This window comes from Mizuhopecten yessoensis, unplaced genomic scaffold, assembly GCF_002113885.1.
Source record: "Mizuhopecten yessoensis strain PY_sf001 unplaced genomic scaffold, ASM211388v2 scaffold4947, whole genome shotgun sequence".
Lineage (NCBI taxonomy): Eukaryota > Metazoa > Mollusca > Bivalvia > Pectinida > Pectinidae > Mizuhopecten > Mizuhopecten yessoensis.
The window spans coordinates 422,258-445,127 of NW_018405801.1; the positions used below are offsets into that span (position 1 = coordinate 422,258).

General features: G+C 32.6%; 1 protein-coding gene across 3 annotated transcripts in view; it reads right to left on the bottom strand.

Annotated features, from left to right (window-relative positions):
• Nucleotides 1-982: 982 nt before the first annotated feature.
• The window catches only part of LOC110450038 (cell cycle control protein 50A-like), a 28,417-nt gene continuing 6,529 nt past the window's right edge, over nucleotides 983-22,870 (bottom strand). Inside the window, exons 3-10 of one of the 3 annotated variants that reach the window (XM_021497258.1) lie at nucleotides 15,175-15,308; nucleotides 14,422-14,565; nucleotides 12,789-12,999; nucleotides 12,084-12,194; nucleotides 11,299-11,520; nucleotides 9,916-10,081; nucleotides 7,308-7,366; nucleotides 983-4,317 (exon numbers count right to left, since the gene is read on the bottom strand). In XM_021497258.1, coding sequence (XP_021352933.1) covers nucleotides 7,309-7,366; nucleotides 9,916-10,081; nucleotides 11,299-11,520; nucleotides 12,084-12,194; nucleotides 12,789-12,999; nucleotides 14,422-14,565; nucleotides 15,175-15,308 — 1,046 coding nt within the window. In that variant the 3' untranslated portion in view covers nucleotides 983-4,317; nucleotide 7,308. The other 2 variants (XM_021497260.1, XM_021497259.1) reach the window with 2 other exon arrangements.

The following is a 22,870-nucleotide window of genomic DNA, read 5'->3' on the forward strand; positions in this document are numbered from 1 at the left end:
TACCGCAGGGCGGAACAAAATATGACTGTCTAATGTCATATAGTGTTATATACTTTCTTACATTGAAATAAGATCTGCATCATTCTAAGAGTGGTTAGCTGATGTGCTATAAAAAATGTAGGAGAAAATCTTCGAACAAAAAATGGGCAATAGCTTTTGGAAAAATTATTGAATCAAAATTCTTTTAAGGTAGTCACAACTTCATATCATGATTATAATGTATACCAAGTTTCAAAGAGATCGGTTGAAAACGTAGGAGATCTACAGACAAAAATCAAATACTGAAATGAACAAAGGGCAATAACTTTTGGAAAAATTGTCGAATCAAAATTCTTTTAAGGGAGACACAACTTCATATCATGATTATAATGTATACCAAGTTTCAAAGAGATCGGTTGAAAACGTAGGAGATCTACAGACAAAAATCAAATACTGAAATGAACAAAGGGCAATATCTTTTGGAAAAATTGTCGAATCAAAATTCTTTTAAGAGAGACACAACTTCATATCATGATTATAATGTATACCAAGTTTCAAAGAGATCAGTTGAAAGCGTAGGAGGAGATCTCCGGACAAAAATCAAATACTGAAATGAACAAAGGGCAATATATTTTGGAAATTGTCGAATCAAAATTCTTTTAATAGAGACACAACTTTATATCATGATTATAATGTATACCAAGTTTCAAAAAGATCGGTTGAAAAATGAAGGAGGAGAACTCCGGACAAAATTCAAATACTAGATGAACAAAGGGCAATAACTTTTGGAAAAATTGTCGAATCAATTTTTTTTTAAGGGAGACACAACTTCATATCGTGATTATAATGTAAACCAAGTTTCAAATAGTAGATCGGTCGAAAAATGTAGGTGGAGATTGCCAGACAAACAGTTTACTCCGGACGGACGGACAACGCCATACCATAATACTACCGTCAAATTTGACGGTCGTATAAAAACCATATAAAAAGACAAAATACTATATAAAGTATGATCATATTAATATGATCAGTTTATTAATAAAACAATATGATTTTCTATAATGACAAGTTATTTCCTGTTCTAATTTCCAGTAACAACAAAGTTTTATTAAAATACTAAAGGAATGTTGAAAATTGTATCTTAAAAGGATTATCTACTCCATATTAACGCACTATACTTCTTTTTCACACAACCACAAATACTGATATAAATTGCTCTTCGGACCTGAAATGAAACTGACATTTTCAAGCAACATTATGCAACTTTTTCAAACAAATTCACCATGCGAAAAGAAAAGATAGCATTCTAAAATATCTCCAAGAAACATCTTGGATGACTGAATTGAAAATTCCTTTGGAGTGTTTTAACATTATGAGTAACATCTAGTGTATGTGGGTGATTGTATTCTGAGTAATGTAAGAACACTGTATAAAACTGGAAAAAAGTGAAATATGAACTACAGAGAAAGTTAAGTTAAAAAGGTTTGTCCGTATTTTAATTCCAACTGTATTACTGGTTATGCCAGACTGATTTTTGATGTTCCTGGCTTTGAAATATCTAATCATGGACCAAAGTTTTTCTTTTAATATATATCTAGAGTATTATTTAACAAATAAATAACATTTAGTTTTCTACAGTAACATATATGATCTTGTTATCAGATCTACTCTCATGAATTGTATTCCAATGGTTATTTAAAGTGTAAATAGTACACCAGGGTATAATGTACAAATCATACACCATTATACAATGTATATTTAGTACAAATTTATACAATGTACAAAAAGTACACATTTATACAATGTACAAAAAGTACTCATTTATACAAAGTATATTTCATACAACATTAAACAGTGTATACATGTTTTTAATTCACAATTATACCATGTACAAATAGTACACAATTATACAATGTACAAATAGTACACAATTATACAATATGTATACAGGTTACATTTCACTGACAACTTGTTTTCTTTTAATTGGATTTGGAAACTTAAGATATTTTTAGCACATTATGTAACTTAGATACACAAAATCACGACCAGTTGGTTGGACTCTTCTGTTGAATTGTTCTTCCCTTAAAAATCTTTCGATCAATCTAAGAAAAACCACAATATACACATGAATTCCACAGGTGATAATACAACACATGAAAACACAAATTTGAACATTTGTTACAAGGAGCATTTGTACACCCAACTTTGAATTACTGATGATATGTGTGACATTCATGTGCTCAGGGAGTTTATGAAGATAGAACAAATAGCAGAACTTGTAAATTTAAGATACTTGTTTTGAAAATTGTGCAATATGTGATCATTACAGCAATAAATTCATATATTTATGTACAGATAGTTTACTTTAATCAAGAAATATATAAATCTTCATCCTATAATCCTATTACAAGTGTAATAATCCTTCTAATAATTATTAAAATCACAGTCTTAAACATATTAATATTTAACTATACAACATCTAAAATCTGTGTAGCCATGATGCAATGACCAATTATTAAGTTGGGCACCAAGGAAGGAGTCTCTTAAACCTAGTCTATGACCATACACAGTACCGGTAAGTTGCCAGCAACCAATGATTAAGGTACTTTTTTTTAGTTTACTTTTTAACATCGCCGTACTAGCATTTGCAAATAAAATCAATATAAAAACAGTGTACAAACCAGCAAATGGAACAAATACAGATGTGCAGATATTTTTTTTTTAAACTGGTCTAATTTCTAGTTTATATTGATATAAATGAAAAAGTGCTGGGCATATGGAAGAGTAGTAATTTCTGAAGATTTCTGCATTTCAACATAAATAGTGGCCAACAATGATTCGGCCTGCTAGGTTTTATATTAATACGTTAACAGAGAAGCTAAATTTGTGCTATTCCTTGCCTTGGTGTCCTGGGATAAAATTATAATGATGCTGAAACCTGACTTTACCAACGGAATTAAACCAGGACTTATTCGATATCAAGGTGGTCAGGATAAGATAGTTTGTGAAACCTGGTATTAAATTGTATCCTTTAACCCTTTCACCACTGTAGACCATATTAGACTCATCCAGATCTATGCATAGTAGCTATATAGTCTACTAAAGTTACATAGGGGTGAAAGGGTTAAGGCAGGTGTTGGTGTAGTCAGGTTTCACTCTACATAAATGTATGGTGTACGCAATAAATAATCAATCGGACATGCAGACTAGCATCAAAAGGGACACACAAATATCCACAAGTTTGTGTAGCGTCACAAACAAAATCAAGTCAAGACTCAATCTTGACTATTTACATTTTCATTTCACAGATTTTTTATTTTCATTTAACAGGTTCCTGAACTCAGACAAATAAAATCCATGGTATAAATTATGAACCCTGAGAAATCCATAGACTTAACCCCATTGTATTAAGATGCATAAAGGACCTGTATACTGAGAGATTAGAAAACCACAGAGCACAGAACACCACCTGTATGAACCAAACATGTATTTCCATATAAATTTTTAATGCACTGTCATAAAGTAGTGCTGTTAAAACAGCCAGATAGGAATAGATTGATCAGAAGGAGGTGTTTTTTAAATATGGTTAAATCACTTAAACTTTAAGAATCAAATAATAGGAGTTCGACACAAATTGACTTGGGACAATACAATTCTACATCATAAGGATTTCAATGTTCATTTTTCTCTCTTTCATACACATTCATAAACTAGTACATATAAATAGTATAACATCCATCGAATTCTGTGTCAATCACAACATGGACAAAAACGTGTTTGTATTCTTCAGCACACCAGAACATGTACAAAGTCATTAAATTCTCACTCACTGAAACTTGGCCAAAACAGTTTCTTAATGAGTACCATAAATTCAAATGATCACTCTCCATTAATAATTTAATCATGATCTTCATTTTAAAAGAAACAATTTTTCACTCCACAATGAAATATCAACATAGGATAAAAACAGATTCTTGATATTAATGGTACATGCACCTTATCAGTTTGAAAGTTTTTCTATTTTCTATTTTGCAATCTGAGAATATGACGTAAATGTGATCTTGCACTTAACAACAAACACATCCATTCATCGTCACTAGCACAATGATAAATAAGGGAAATGATATCCAAGACAATATGAAACGTAAGTTTTGTTGATTGAGTACACCAGAACCAAACCGGAGGTCAGTCAGCTAGAGATTGCACATTAGTTGATATTGCCCAAGCGGCCTCCACTTCCATCACTCAAGTTTGTACCAGATTACTTCCCCTTGCTTTTGGAACTCCCCTCCACCTCAGTATGCAGTTCTACTTGTCACATTGATGGCCTCGGAGACTCTGGAATGAAAAAGTTAATGTAGTATTAATAACATCCAAAATTCCTTTCTCTTCTGAAGTTACTGGTTCAATCAAGATTTTAAGTGAAACACAGAAGGAACACTACTAACATAAATTGTTATTTATTATAGAAATACCGAAAACATACATATTTTAATGGTAATCTTACTTTTGTCTGGTTCACTGTGTGTTTATTGTACCATGCTTAAGTATTAAACAAATATTTATTTGAAGTAAAATAAGCACTGCTGGTGTAGAACGATCATGTCAAGCTCAAGAAACTGAAGGAGTTTTATTATAGTCCCTGTACAACATGTGGCCCTGTTATATATAGGCAAACGTGTGGAATACAGTACAATGCAGGTAAAACAAAGTTTTCATAACTTTTACAGAATTTTAACTGTAAAATTCAACAGTGATGTAGTTGTGCAGTAAGTACATAACACTGTCTTATACTAATACCATTAATAAAATATCTATACTTATCTATATTTATCGTAACTGTACCGTAAATTGAAGTCCTTATTTCAAATTCAACACACTGTAATAAAATTCAAAATCTATCTTAATCTTGAAAATAAACTATATTTATCATTTAAAACTTTACGATCACTACAGTTAGACTGATCACAGGTAAGATAGTATCAGTGAATGGATATATACATATGTATGTAAGAACACAAAAAAGAATTATGGTTTATATGTTGTACATATATATTTTTCTGTATGGTTGTATTTCATGTACATGTACATGTACATGTCAGATAATGACACTATTTAAAAGAGACAAGCTATTTTATAATTATTTTTAGGCTACTTGAAACAGAAGTAAGATCCTCCGTTATCATCACATCTTTTAGTCAAATTAAGCTTCTCTGTATACGATAGTACGGATACTAGATATATGGATATCCTACACCCAGGGATATATTTTTCCATGCCTGCGTAACGATCAACTTATTTGTATCCCACCTCTCATCAGGACTTTTGGTGAAATTGCACGGTGAATAAGTGACTTAATGCAACAAGAGTTAAAGCAGCTTTTCCTGATGTAAAAATAAACCAAGAATCTATTCAGAAAGATCAGAATTAGGTTGTCAGAAATTTTAAAATGCCTCTAAAAGCTACAGAGCATGCTTGTTTAATTAACAGTTAATTACTGTTAGGCAATGTTGATTCCCGACTGTTTTGGCAGCAGTTTTTTTTACACATGTCAAACTAACAATTCCTTTTTTCACATATCTGGCTAAGCTAAAGACGCATTTCAGTACCGTGTTCGTCATATATTAAACATAGTCATCTACAACACAACCAATATGTTTTTATTCACTTCCTAGTCAGGATTTAGACAAATATAGTTCTTGGATTAAATTACATCTGTGTTATTCATACTTGTCCTTCAAAGCTATTCCGTACAAGGTAAAAGTTTCTTGTATATGTAGAGGTGGGAGAAAATAATTTATACTTACTGGTTTAAAGATAGGCAGCATCATATTTTACAGACGATTACAAATTTACACTCGTCAGCTATAAAGATGACCCTGACACTTTCAAACTATTTTCACAAGAAGCTTTTTCCAGAAAGGTCATTATGTTAAAGATTTTATGAGATACACTGAATACTTTACTATAAATATAGTTCATGTAGGGGGGTGTAGAAGGAAACTGAAGTACCAGCAGAAAACCTACACAGCAGGGCAGGTAACCCCATACCTTTACACATCCGACAGGGGAATGGAACCCTAGCTATTATCTTGGTGAAAGGAGAGTAGTGTGCTATCCACTGCACCACCCGACCATCCAAACCATACTATAGAATTGTACATTCTTGGATGGTATTGTGCATGCAACTGCGGGTGATTCTGTGAGAGATTTTATTAAATTATTTATCAAATACAGGTCAACTCACTGGTATTTGTGCTATACTTGTATATATGAAGCGAAAATTATCATTTCAAGTATACGTAAAGCTAGATATATCTAAGAACATTGAACAGAAAAAATAGTCCAAGCCATTTAACCAACCATCACCAGTCTAGCTGTCTCACTAACTAGCAAGTGATTTGTGGAAAAGTTTTCCCATTTTCTACATAGAAGTGGCCCAGTTACACATCATTTCCCTATCCAGCAGCTCTTTCCTGGAAACAAAGGCTGGGTAAACAAGTCTCTGGTGTATATATATGATTACATTGATCTAGCAAACCCTGATCTAAGATGTGTTGTCTATGTTTGTAAGTATAGATCTATTCTGTCTTTCATATTGCAGAGTTATCTGCTCTTGTGAGTAGGCATTGATTGTTACGTCATTGGTTGTGAGAGTAACGTCATAAATTTTTCAGAAAACGACACAATTTTCTCACACAAACTAATGACGTAACAATCAAAACCTGCTCACAAGAGCAGATAACTCTGCAATACGAAAAGACAGAATATAGTGCATTAGATTAGCTGGTGTTGAGGAGTGGTAAGGGAAATAACTCTGCATATCTACTTTGCATGCATTGTTTCATCTAGCCTAGAATTATAATGCAACCAATGTAAAATGGTACAAAATGGCCTTTAAAACCCTTACACATTTTTCATATTATTTATACAATCAAATCCTATTTAAACATACTACATGTATTGACAAAATTATTTTTACATGTATCGGTATTGCAATTCAGACAAGTCTTTGAAATATTTACGAGTAATGTATTTCCTTGAAATATATTCCAAATTTGTACACCTACAAAATTGCATATACTATATAAATCTGTAGGTGTTAGATATCATGTGTACTTACCTAGCCTTATGTTACATTTATTTAACAGTTGGTTTCAATAGAAATTGAGAAATATTTCTGTGCAGTGTGGAAAATCAGTCAAGCATAGAGATGTTTTAACATTTACAAAATCTACCGATACCTTTGATACAATTCATCCTGGCTGCGTATTAGCTATGAAAGCAAGGGGAGATAACTGTGAAATATTGACTGGCTCGTCCGTTACCTTACTCGTTCTCTTCATCGTCTGTCGAGTCATGCGTGTTCTTCAATATTTCCCGAGGCCTATACATATTGATAGTGTTCAGATTCAAAAAAAACACATGTCACTTGAAATAGTAGGTGTTGGGATATTTATCAAAACAATGTCTTGATCTTCTTTCAATTCATGATGTTTCAAACAATGTTTATGTGGATGTAAATTTTGAGAGAGAACAAACAATGTCATGCTATGCATCCACATCTTCCCTCCTATTCTGCTGTTTAAATGCATCCATGCAGACCTTTACAGACCATTTCAAAGCAGAATGATAGCATCAGCGCAACTTCATTCCCCAGGAGGAAAACTTCATCAAAATAACATAGATCTATGAAAAAAAAATCGGTAATATCAAACAGTCAGTTTTACTGAGATTTCAAAAGAGCGTTGTGGTCAGAAATTATAACAGTGTTCATATTATCCTCAGACATATAAGACCTATAAAATGGACACAATACATAAGACATCGACCGGACCTGGCTCATATTCTGTAAAAAAAGTGATTGCCCGTAATAATGTTCTCACTAAGTTTTGAAATAGATTTCTGACTTGGAAAGAATTGCCAGTTGAACGTTCACATGCTACAATGTTGACCTACATGTTCTGAGAGAAATGGACTGTTCGTCCTACTTTCGCCGGCAACCCGCTTTAAATGAGAACACTTATTATTTAACTTGTCTAACTAGGTGCTGTGCTGCCTATCATGTGTATAAGTCAAGTCTTGATTAGTGTCGACCCACAATAACTGACTACCGCTATAAATTAAGCCTGAAGAAGGTATGTGGGATGGATGTCATAACTTCCTTCCATCTATGTGTACAATTCTAAAATTTATTCATAATACTTTTAAAACCCTAACATTTTGATTTACTGTCCAAACAAATGTAACATTTTCCAGAGCTTCAACGATTTAATTCTTATAGGAAACCATCAGAAATTTCTTCCCGTTTTAATTTTGAAGTAGAGAAAACCTCATGCAAGTATAACCACAGTAAAAACACTTTAAACTTACTGTTGTGAACTCTGTAGACAATACTAAATACATGATACATTGTCAGGTGTTTGTATTATAGTGTTCATAGATAAAAATTCCATAGCTTCAAATGAGTCAAGTTCTATTTTCATGTCTTTCTGAAATGTATCAGCTTATTTGTGTTGCGTTGAATTCTGATATGGTGAGGTAATTTATATATCAAGATTGATTGACGTCGCCTGTTAATTGTTTGTATCTCATATATACTAATAAACAGTTGGCATCACCCATGGTAACGTAATATTGGTAACAAAACGAGATCAAAATACTACGTCTTGCTCCAGCATGTGTCGCAACAAATCATCAGGTTTGCAGGTTTCTCTAACAGTGAAAATTACAAAAATACACGATGCAGTGAAAATAACAAAAAATATCAGTCTCACGTGTCATGGAATCATGTTTTATGTGCAGTACATTCATGCATATTGATTTTTATTATGTATAAATTTACAATGGGATTTTACTAACAAACTAAATAATCTTGACTTTAAAGAAAATAACATGATGTTGCTTCATGTTAGGTGGCTATAAATGTGCTATAGGGGATTGTTTACATATATATAATATAGATGATGGGTGTCGATCAGGGAATTTCTTGTGCATGGGTTTAATTAATAAATGTAACATTGGTAATAGCAATATATGTTTTTGGTGTTCATTACAGCATGGATACACATGATCATTTGACTTACAAATATTCACTTTCTGTGTGTACACTGTTTTCTTCACCTCCGTAAATACTAAATCAGATACGGAGAGTAAGAAGAAAAGGCAACAATAGTGGACATATACAAATGTAATGAGTTTTTTTTGTACTGTGAAAATGATGTGAACACAAAATTTCTTTATTATTTTCTGTACCTATTATGAATCAAATTTCAAAAAAGAAAAGAAAAAGATATGAAAAGAAACATCTGACTCTCCTGAAGAATTTGTAAGGAATTCAGTTTCTTTACCATAACATGAAAGTGACTTATATCAAAGGACAGACAGAGAAAATATTTGTAAGCACTACCACATTTTATGTGCAGAAAATGTACTACACTCAATCAAACCCAAAAGTACTACTGTATATCTATACTATAACCGTCAGAATCAAAGTCATGGGAATGTGTGATATAATTTTTAGTAGTTGGTCATGATCAACTTAAAGACAATTACATAGCAAAATGAAAACAAACACAGCATTCAAAGTGGTTCTAAAACAAAACCACACCAACCAAGTGTATCGATGATTTAAGGGTTTAAGAGCACAAAAACAATTCTAATGTCTTTTCAAATCTAGTAAAAAATGTACAGTGTGGACTGGAAACAAGCTCTAAAATCTGTATTTAACTTACTAGTGATCCTACTTTATATAAACACTGTTGGTTATTTGATGTGCTTTTACAAAATGGAATAGACCAAATATTAATACTGTTATTTGTATCTAGTGCATTCTCTATCTACTCATATTTAATGTGACATTGTGCATTCCCATTTTTTTAATTCAAACCTAGAAATATATAAAAGAAGGTTTTCCTAAGAGGATTTATAACTTACTTCTTGCCGTATTTAATGTGAATGATGAGGAAGATCACTCCGAGGAGTATACAGATACTCCCCACCACGATGTACGCGATACCCAGGAATGGGTTCTTCCCTCCTAACCAGGATGTCGTTGAGATGATGAACTGCTTTGTGCCATCAAAGGAAATCACTGGGTAGGCTGAAAAAAGAAAATCACAAAATTCAATGTCAAACCAAATTACTTTTTTTTCCTTTTTTAGCATAAGTTTTGGATATGAATATTTGTGCAAACAATTTTAATTTTTTTTGGAACAACTGAATTTTAATGAAATTTCCTTTCATAGGAACAATGTAACCTGCTTTATCTGGACTTTTCTTATACAACAAAATTCAAAAGTCATTAACATGACTTGTACTTTTCAACCTTTTTTCACAAACTCAATTAAAGACTTACAGTCTCATATTACCGGTATGTGAATATTGGTAATAAATCAAAACACATTTTTTCAACGTTTGAGACTTAAAGTAGTGCAGTTAGCATTTAAATCTACGTAATTCAATATCTTACCCACAAAAATTCAATGTCTTACCCACAAATTCAATGTCTTACCCACAAATTCAATGTCTAACCCACAAATTCAATGTCTTACCATCAAATTCAATGCATATCTTTGTAAACATGTTTAAAGAAACAAGTTTTTACAACTTATATTAATCAATCTTGTAATGTTGGTCGATGTTAGCACAGGGGTCTCAATGTAGGAGAAAACCGTAGTACCCAGACAAAACCCAGGTGGTCGGGCGTGTGACCCCACACCAGATACGTAAACATGTGCATTTCTATCAAAGATCATATAAAGTAGTAAGTTTTTTTATGAAACAAAAGATTTTAATGTATATTTACTTAAGTGTTAGAACAGCAACCAAATGGCAGTTACCAACTAGCTTTCTGTACTCAGCTCAACAATGATGTCTGGGACTGACACAGTAACTCAACAATGATGTCTGGGACTGACACAGTAACTCACCAATGATGTCTGGGACTGAGTAAGTAACTCAATACTTAGAGTTAAATGGACCAATAAGACTTATTTCCAATAATACTATTTCGTCACTTACATTTTAAATGACATTTATTGACAAATTTCAGACACAAGATTAAAGATCCTCTACCTCAGACTCAAGCATTAGATATAAAGATAATTTGGATAATACATAAATGTTCATATATCTAGTATATAGCAACTCAAATTATCATGCTGCAAATCAGAATTTTGTCAATGTCTGTTTAATGCATTTTTGAAACTGTTCAAAACAATTCATGCAGTTTTGATTTTTTTTTGCGTATTTCGGCTGTTTCTTCTCATCAAATGTTCTGTCTAACTATACATGTTGTTTAACAATAGCATCCCATACCGTAGTCAATGTTGATGGTGTAATTGCCCATTGGCAGAGATTCCAAGAACGTGCCCTGATGACTGATCCTGCGATGGAGCTTGCGGAAGGTGGGGAGAGCTGCAGTCCTCATCCACACGATGAGGTCCTCGTTGACATAGCCGTTATTGTCACTGTTGTTGATGTCAAGTGTCCAGGCAGACTTGTTTGGCCAGCTAGGTGGATTGGTGAAACCACTCCAGCCTGACAAAAGAGTTAGGAAGGGTACATATGTAAAGTTAATGCAATTCACGCCTACATCTATTATAACCTAATTTTTTAACTTTCAGTTATACTTATGGGTTTCACTTTTACAAATGATTGTGTTAGGTCATGATTTAACAGTTTTTCCTATTCAATGTTCTTGTTAATTTTCAAATCGCTAGGTCATATTATTTTAATAAGACAACATGTACATTTTTGTATTCCATTTTACAGCATGGTGATTGTTAGACTGGCCCCCATTTTAAGTTTTCTCTATAAATTAAAGATTCTAGAGATGGGGCCAGTTTAAAAATGTGTTTGCTGTTAGAAAACTTGAATATGAATGATGACTTATTATAACAAAACAAACTAATTTAGCTCTGGAAAGCAACAGCAATAAATCATAATAAGAATAACATCACAGCGTGAATTTAAAATAGAAATATGCAGATCCTGAAAATTGACAAACTTATGCATCAATTATAACAACTACACAGTAGGTTTCCAATTTTCCTAGAGTACAAAAAAATAATATTACCACTGCCTTGTTGTGCATAACTTACTAGCAGGATTATTGAACTTGTCCTTCTTGTCGGAGAGCCATGCTATGCCAGTGTTAAGTAGTGTGACAGACTCCGTACTCGATCCACCATTGTAAGTCAGTGTAAATGTATCTGTAAAGTAGGAACATATTCATTTATCAAATAATTTTACCAAAAAATAGCAACAAAACAAAGCTTCTCTGAATTGAATATATTGTACTGAATCTATCACATAATAATGGGAGTAAATTTTTCAATATAAAACTGTAGAAATAAAAGTCTTTCTACTTCTAGTACATTTTTTTTTCAAAATTGGCTGCAGGCTACTACTTTAGATATGCAATTGTATGCCCCTGACGGGATGTACATGTAATTGTATGCCAACAAACGCATCATAATTTATACAATCGAACACATTTTATCACAAGCAAGATTTTCAGTTAGTATTAAAGGAAAAAAAACTTTTAGCTAGTAACCCTATTAAATATTTTTTGTTTGGTATTGTTTTATGGTCCATCGTTAATTTATGTAATTTTTGCCAAGAAATTAACTGAATTAGTTATCCGCAAAAATAACTTTATTAACAAGGATTTGTATAGGAAAAATAGAGAAATATACCATTGTATCAACAAACAACAAATCATAAAGACAAGAATATTAAACGAGCTGACAGCAAAATAAAAAGAGAGACATCATGAATCCCAGACAAAACAGTGGGGAAGTTACCATTGAACAGGCTGTTGGCGATGGCTCCACAGGGTGCTATAGGTAAGGTCAGGGTGGAGTTGAAGGGCTTGGTAAGGTAGGGTTCGCAGTCAGACAACAGTGAGGTGGAGCTGACAACATCTCCGTGTATCTGGTTGTCATCACGAGACCGCACGTACCGTCTGTGATTCTGGTAGTAGTTGGACAAGCCGTAGTACAAGTACACATCTTTCTGTGAGGTGAAACAAAGTGAGAGTTAGACAGCCTTATCTTCACTAGTGGTCACACAGATTGTACAAAAGTCTGGCTATGGGCAGTTTTTGTAGGATTTGTTCATGTTATGCCAGCAGTCTTTTAACATCATATTTAAAATGTTGATGAGTCTCACATCCTAACAGATAGTGGGTTCTAAAAATGTGAGCGAATCCCACAGGAAAAGCATGTGTTCTGGATTAAAATATCTGTGTCTCTGTATGGATATGATTTCAGGTACACAGCAACATGAACTTGTACTTCTAGGTAAAACAAATACAAGAAATGGTAGTCTGAGTTTTCCTATTTGTCATTTACTTGGAACTGGCATAGCTCATGCTTTCATGGTTAACACTTGTGTGTAAGCTAGGACACTTAAAAACAGCATGACAATTCAATATTGTTCAAACTGTATATATAAATTCTTAAAACTAGGTCTTAATTCTCTGCATTAAACACATTTTCTGGCAAAGAATATCTCAGATTAAGATGAAGAACAGGAGAACATTTGTTGATAATTGTTTTACTTTGAGTGTATGTTTACCAATGAAACCATATTAAATGACAAAACAGGAAATCAAAACTCATAGCTAGTGGATTGTTAAGACTTTCACTGTGATGATCAGACTGTCTATCATCACATAGACAAACATTATGCGTGTCCATTATTTTTATAAAAGCTAGTTGCCGACATAAACATCATCATCATTCAGTCGGCTATTTTAAGAGTAAACACAGTATGAAGAAGCAAATATATATCTATATCTTTATCAGTGACAGCACAAGTCTTTTCAAAAGACAGGTTTCAAGTCAATGGTCAATTCGTTTACACTTAGGAATATGCAAGAAATCTGCAAAATAGACGGGTTTCCTTTAAAAAAAATAAGGCTTATTTTCATATAAAAATGGAGTTAACTCAGTGTACATGGTGTCTTTTCAGGGAGTGACTACTAAACAAAAGAGGTGGTCCCACAACAATAGTAGTTTCTGTTTTTCTGTCCAAATCAGTACAGTTTGTTGATTAGTCACTCCCATAACCTACAAAATGGCGTTCACTCAGGTGGGATTTGAACAATTGAAAACCAAGGACTCTACTGACAGAATGTAGTAACTGTTGGTGATAATAAGGGCATATTCGGATCAATAAATAATCAATTTATCGATATATGTTGCGTCATAGCAGATTCTTGTTGTCGGCACCTCAAAACTCTCCAGCACAGTGTCGGAGAATTCCGTATTTTCATATATAAGTGTGCTCTGGCCCCACTCCAGACATCTATCTACTATATGTGTACACCAGGTACAAGTCTAAATAGAGTCAACATTTCCCATCCAGAATGGTAAATACCATGATACCATGGCCTAGCTACATCTGTACCAGTATTTGCTGTTGATAACATACCTCAAAATTCTCCGGTAGTGTAAATGTTATGACACAGCTACATACAAATCCAGAGTTGTTTGTACCAATGGCAGCCAGTTGAGATGCACAGGTATCCCCCGCAGATGATGTACATTGGGTATAGTCATAGGAAAACTCCTTCACCTGGAAAAAGTATTAACAAAGTGCAAAACAGATTGAAAACAAAAAATCTTAACTATATTTATTTTACAACAATTATGAAACAAGTTTTTACAACTTTACTTATACCAATCGCTTTTGTTGGCCCAGATTTTAGCATGAGGGGATCTTAATGTGGGAGGAAACCGGAGTACCTCAATACGAAAAGATAATGAAATAAGCATTAACCCTCCAGATTCTTGAGAAAATGCCTTCACAAATTAACAAGAGGTCCAAAGGGGCTGTATTGTTCACCTGGATCTTTATGTCCAGCAATAGTATATCTGGGTGTTGATTGGGGATCTTAACTGTTTTAAAGTTTTGTTACAGAAATTAAGTCCATAGGGGTTGGGCCCAACCGTACAGTCATTTCCGATATCATGACTGTATTAATCTCTGTATGCCTAGCACTTAAATACAGGTATGACGATAATTTGGTATGGATCTCCACCGTTTTGAAGTTATGCGAATGTCCCAGAAAAAAATAGTCCCAAGGAGGTAGTGTCATATCACAGGGTCAATTCTTATTGACTGTGTTTATCTCTCAATTTAATGTTCATCATTTGTATCTTCATATAAGAATTCTATACTCACTGAATTGGAGGTGATGAGCAGAGCAATGCCAAGGGGAATGAATGCAATTCCGATGGCAAAGAAGGCTGGCAGTACTGTTCCCGCTGTAAGGATGGGCTGCCATGCAGGTAACTTCTGCTGCTTAAATTTTGTTTCTGAAAATAAATCCAACATATATACACACACTGAAAACTGATCTTACTCACACACTCTATAAGAAAACCCTAATTACTTACTTATGGTAATGTATGGGATATATATGTGCAAAGTAGATTTGATTGGCATTCAGTTAATGTATGGCATTATGTCTATTAAATATGTTTCGTCATTCGATGTAGTGAAACAATCTCCAATTATCAACGTGAAAGTTTTCTTCTTCTTGGCATTTCTGAATACCACCTCTGGTGTATACTATCGGTCACCCTAATGAGTGTCCTCCGGGTAATGAGTGTCCTCCGAGTGTCCTCCGAGGTTTTTGCGCGCCCGCGAGTTCGTTATAAGATTTATTTCACTTTTTTCTTCTGATTCCTAGATATTGTTTATATATCTAGGTGTGTGCAAAATTTAAGGTAGATCGTAACAGTACAAAGTACCGAAATACGTCGATAAAAATGCATATTTGGGAAGAATGAGTGTCCTCGGAGGTTTTTGCGCGCCCGCGAATTCGTTATAAGATTTTTTGCACTTTTTTCTTCTGATTCCTAAATATTGTTCATATATCTAGGTGTGTGCAAAGTTTAAGTGCGATCGGAACAGTATAAAGTACCGAAATACGTCGGTAAATACTATTTTCACGAGGTTGGATTGAGTGTCCACGGAGGAATGAGTGTCCAGGTAAGTGTTCGCGAGCCCGAGAATTCGTTAATCCATTTATTTTACTTCTGTCTTCGGATTCATAAATATTTTTAACTTACCTAAGTGTGTGCAAAATATCAGGTTGACCATAACAGTATAAAGTACCGAAATACGTCGATAAATACTATTTTCACGAGGGTGGATTGAGTGTCCACGGAGGAATGAGTGTCCAGGGAGGTGTTCGCGCGCCCGGGAATTCGTTAATCGATATTTTTTACATCTGTCTTCGGATTCATAAATATGTTCAACTTACCTAACTTTGTGCAAAATGTCAGGTCGATCATAACAGTAGAATGTATCGAAATTTATCGTTAATTATATGCCTACGATAACAGCTAAGAGTTGTACATGTAGTTATATACGAGTTACTTCCCTTCCAAAGCATTCTCTGCCTATTTTGATAGCCGTTACTAAAGGTATTTAATTTTGTAATACTTGTTAATTTCGTGATATATTTATATTCATAGTACTTACGACAATGTGTAATAAAATGTCTGTTGCTGTATAATACACATACGACCATCAACGTATATTGTTTGGTTTCAACAAATGTTATTGTGTTAACAAAAGGAATGATGTAACGTCAGATGTTGACCCACATACGAAAAGTCGCGGATTTTGCTACATCAGCGCTATATAAAATCTGAATAATTATCAAATATATATGTTATTATATACCATCTTATTCAGATTTTGTTTATCTACCTGAATATTTCAGTAGAATATATAAAAGTTTCGATTGCAACGTAATAATCAACGATATAACGTCAAAATTCGCCAATACTCCAATGTAATGTGTAACGTAAACGGGTTACGCGTTTAAATAAATGAATATTTAAAAGTAAAATATGGGCCCATTCTGCAGATGTTTGAATTTTAAAGCTATATAACAATGTTTTCTTGAATAATATGATACTTGAAAGTCGATATCATTTTTGAAAGTTGAAACAAATACAGGAAACCAACATGTATCATTTGTGTAATGTTTTTAGTTGTTCAAAATGTCCGTTCATTAGTACTATGATTTCTAGATGAATATGTTATGTCGTTTGCCTGTATTCGATTTGGTGCAAGTTCTTAATCTATTTAAACAATCTGCAAAAGTTTATAGAAATTGGAGCGACAGTATTTGGGGAATTAAGATATTACTGGGTCTAGCCGTTATGTAACGGTCCGTAAAATGCGACGTTTTAAGAACAAATACCGTATTTGTGACTTTCGAATGAAATGACACATCTGGTTTTTTTAATGAAAAAACATGCATTGGCAAGTTCTCTGACTCAGCTTTTTGAAGCATAACTTAGATATATTGTTTGTCCTAACACCACTGCACAGCATTGATTTCCCCATGTCTAGCCGTCATGTAACGCTACGCTGTTTTGCGTCGAACACATTAATAAGAACGTCATTTCCTTGTTTTGTTTATGAACAAAATTTAACGTTTTTCGTGAATGTTTTATGGTTGTTTTTTACACGCAATACCAGCCAAAACATGCATACGTATTAATAATATCTCAGGGTTTCATTTTCTGTAAATTTTCTAACTAACCGTTTTCAAATGTCCGACATATTGTGTGTGAAGGATGTGGCATTTATTTAACGATTTAGTTTTTCATAATTCTTGCATAAGCAGAGTGAACGAAATAACTGGTTTAAGATGAAAAGGGTGATATTTTCTTAATGGAGAGACAAAAATATGTATAATATCGTTACTTTAAATTTGAAAACATCCCACAACATTGACAATAATTTGACGTCGATGGCTTCAAAAATAACATGTGGGGAATTGATTTTATTGCACATATTTGTAAGAAAAAAATCACTACGTGGTGAATGATGACGTTACGTCAATCACTTTTAAGGAAAACGCAGAGAGGGATATCTAATAAAGACATCAATGACTCAGCTCTATGTATTCGAAGCAAAAGATGACGAAACCGCGTGTATTTTTTTTAATTTAAAATTGTAAGGAAATGGTTGAATTGTTGTAATAGTTTTCCACATCATCTTAAGGTGTGCAAGATAAGAAATTGACCCTGTAAGACACGTCTTTTTTTCTTTCTTTTTTTTTTGCATATTTCTAAACATAACAAAAAAAAAATGTCTACAACTTTGATTTACAGTAAACAGGTACATTCGACACAAAGAAGCATTTTCCATAGGTTACTAAAGCAGGAATCTTAGAGTTAAAGTATCCCGTATGAGGTCACAATGACGTCATTCTCTTTTTGTGACGTAATACTTTGATGCGGATGCTGGTAGTTGGGTGCTTGTTCTACATGGGCGCATCAAGAATGTCGGCAGATACTAATAAGCATGCGCTATGTTTTATAATGTGAACACATGAAGACGCGTTGGTGTTTCAATTGTTGAAATTATCTGTAAATTATTTTCAAACATTGAAATCAGAATTTGGTACAACTAGTGATAATCGGGAAGCGTTACAACCCACACACACACAATATAATCGAATATTGTCACATCCTTTCACAATGATTTCAATCCAACCGACTTTTGTCACTCTCCTGTCACAATGATATCAACCCAACCGACTTTTGTCACCCTCCTGTCACAATGATATCAACCCCATCGACTATTGTCACTCTCCTGTCACAATGATATATAACCTACCGACTATTGTCACCCTTCTGTCACAATGATATATATACAGACACGGGCACGAGACAGTAATTATCTTTTTATAATTATCTATCACCTTGCCCTAGTAAACAAACGGCGTGTCCCATGTATACCCCCGCAGGGTAGGTTCGCCGCCCAGGTGTTATATACGCCCACACATTTATTGTCAGGTGTTAATATTTTATTGTTTATTAGCTTTAAGCCTTGCCAAGACAAGACAAGACAAGATTTTATTTTTTTAAACCACAATTTACATGTGATATTAAGAAAATATACAATGGGTACATTCAAGATAGAGTATGTGCTGTTTTAACCAGGAGAACAGACTCTCTCTATTACTATATTAATATATTTGCATATTTTAACTAGTAAAACTTTGTTATGTGTTGAAAAAAGTTGCTGGAATTTTAAACAGTTTGGTTGCCTGCTATAATAATTTGGAATATACAATTTTCTTTCATTTGAGAAATTTGGACAATTAAACATATAATGAAATTCATCTCCAACTTCAGTATTACACAAATGGCATATTCTATTTCTTCTCTCTATATTTAACCATCTTCCTCTTGCGGCTCATAGGCATATTATAACAACATTTATACAATGATATCAATGACATAGAATAATCCTATAGAATAATATGGATATGAATATTCTAGTCAATTACCCTTATAAAATGAAGCATAGGCATTATATGTATGGCATAATGCGATGACATTATACTATTTAAATATATCTTTAAAGTTGAAAATGGATAGTAAATATGATATGTCATTATAATTTGCAGGGGTGCACTAAAAAAACATATTTTAAGATAAGGTTAATAATCATTTTGGTAACTTGACCGTGTTGTCAGAATTGATTATAAATGGACAATATATAGTAAATCACGTAAAACCGAGTGGGAGATAGTCAATATCTTGTACAAACTTGAAATAAGTTCATAATTGTACATTATACTAAGGAATGCCGCATGTAGTTCAAAATATATACATAATAGTCATCAACGAGTTTTACATTCGAGCCTTTCATACAAAAATTAATATCCTCGGCGCACAAAGACCAATGTCCAACTTGTTACAAGTATAATTTACACCAATAATTAAGAATCATTCCATTATAGATTTTGAAACTTTGCTTATACATCATTGTTTATTATATTGATAAAAAATGACATCTATAAATACCGTTTAGTGATGCGTATTTCCGAGCGGATTTTTTGTTGCTTAGAGTATTACACAATATTTATACAAACCAGTAGCCGTATGATAATCTATAAACTTTATAAACGGACGATGCTTCGGGATATCTTCTCAAGAGTCATGATGCAAGTCGAGGAGTGCCCCGCCCCGCTCGACGCGTGCCCCGCCCCGCAATTAAAAGGCCGATAATTACCTGTGGTGCTTGCGATATGGGGGAGGGGTGACACTTATTAGATAATTACCGACAAATACCTGGTTATGTCACTGATATTGGACAGGTGCGCGACTGATGTGATAATTACCTATAACTAACTAGTTCAATCGAGCGGGGACAAATGTCACGCCTGCACTCGTTAGTTCACTCACCGTAACTCAGTACCAATTCAATTAAATTCAATTTATAACCAAATGCACATTGCATATAGGCATATAGAAATATACATATTGATCAATACTTCACAAATTGGCAATAGTATGAATGTATAATTGTAATATAATACTATAAATAGCTGAATAATTACACATAACTATATTATGTCATATTAACACCATCATGGAGAAGATTCATATAGGCCTATTTGTAATCTTAAAAAAATTGCGAAAATGAAATGCGATTATACACTTTTGTTGAATAAAAAACATAGATCATAATCTCATTATACAGTAACAAGACGCTTATAGCAAGACTTTGATATAGCTTGTATATTCATAATTTACGACTGTTTCCGAGGCACTGCATTATATGCGCGTGCAATCTGTATAAGACAGTTTATCGTTTTACGCTCTAAGTAAGTATTTGATAATAGTATAGTCAAATCACAGTTTTTCAGTTATTGTATAAGGCAGTTTATCAATCGTGTTACGCTCTAAATAAGTATTTGAAAATATTATAGTCAAATTACAGTTTTCAATTATTGTATAAGGCAGTTTATCAATCTTGTTATGCTCTTGGTAAGTATTTGATTACAGTTTCGATTGTACAGAAAATAACCTATTGTTGTATTTCAGGGTTTTAGTGCTTGTATGAGTATAAGTATCAGAATTTACTTCTTATCAATAGTCGCTACGTTGTAAACAGATTATTGAAATATATCAGTCTTTATGTGATCATAATAGTCGCTTAACTATAAATTGTGTGTGTGTGTATATATATATATTAATATTTAACTCATTTATATATTTGATACAAGGTGACTTTGTTAGCTAGTAATACATTTGATATAAGGTTTCTTTGTTAACTAGTAATATATTTGATGTAAGGTTTCTTTGTTAGCCAGTAATATATTTAACTCCGTCGTTTATCGGTCGATATAAGGGTCTTTTTGTTAGCTAGTAATATATTTGATATAAAGTTTCTTTGTTAACTAGTAATATATTTGATATAAGGTTTCTTTGTTAGCTAGTAATATATTTAACTCCGTCGTGTATCGGTCGATATAAGTTTTTTTTTGTTAGCTAGTAATATATTTGATATAAGGTTTCTTTGTTAACAAGTAATATATTTGATATAAGGTTTCTTTGTTAGCTAGTAATATATTTAACTCCGTCGTGTATCGGTCGATATAAGTGTTTTTTTTGTTAGCTAGTAATATATTTGATATAAAGTTTCTTTGTAACTCCGTCGTTTATCGGTCGATATAAGTAGTTTTTTTGTTAGCTAGTAATATATTTGATATAAGGTTTCTTTGTTAACAAGTAATATATTTGATATAAGGTTTCTTTGTTAACAAGTAATATATTTGATATAAGGTTTCTTTGTTAACAAGTAATATATTTGATATAAGGTTTCTTTGTTAGCTAGTAATATATTTAACTCCGTCGTGTATCGGTCGATATAAGTGTTTTTTTTGTTAGCTAGTAATATATTTGATATAAAGTTTCTTTGTAACTCCGTCGTTTATCGGTCGATATAAGTAGTTTTTTTGGTTGCTAGTAATATATTTGATATAAGGTTTCTTTGTTAACAAGTAATATATTTGATATAAGGTTTCTTTGTTAACAAGTAATATATTTGATATAAGGTTTCTTTGTTAGCTAGTAATATATTTAACTCCGTCGTGTATCGGTCGATATAAGTGTTTTTTTTGTTAGCTAGTAATATATTTGATATAAAGTTTCTTTGTAACTCCGTCGTTTATCGGTCGATATAAGTAGTTTTTTTGTTAGCTAGTAATATATTTGATATAAGGTTTCTTTGTTAACAAGTAATATATTTGATATAAGGTTTCTTTGTTAACAAGTAATATATTTGATATAAGGTTTCTTTGTTAACAAGTAATATATTTGATATAAGGTTTCTTTGTTAACAAGTAATATATTTGATATAAGGTTTCTTTGTTAACAAGTAATATATTTGATATAAGGTTTCTTTGTTAACAAGTAATATATTTGATATAAGGTTTCTTTGTTAACAAGTAATATATTTGATATAAGGTTTCTTTGTTAGCTAGTAATATATTTAACTCCGTCGTGTATCGGTCGATATAAGTGTTTTTTTTGTTAGCTAGTAATATATTTGATATAAAGTTTCTTTGTAACTCCGTCGTTTATCGGTCGATATAAGTAGTTTTTTTTTTTGCTAGTAATATATTTGATATAAGGTTTCTTTGTTAACAAGTAATATATTTGATATAAGGTTTCTTTGTTAACAAGTAATATATTTGATATAAGGTTTCTTTGTTAACAAGTAATATATTTGATATAAGGTTTCTTTGTTAACAAGTAATATATTTGATATAAGGTTTCTTTGTTAACAAGTAATATATTTGATATAAGGTTTCTTTGTTAACAAGTAATATATTTGATATAAGGTTTCTTTGTTAGCTAGTAATATATTTAACTCCGTCGTGTATCGGTCGATATAAGTGTTTTTTTTGTTAGCTAGTAATATATTTGATATAAAGTTTCTTTGTAACTCCGTCGTTTATCGGTCGATATAAGTAGTTTTTTTTTTTGCTAGTAATATATTTGATATAAGGTTTCTTTGTTAACAAGTAATATATTTGATATAAGGTTTCTTT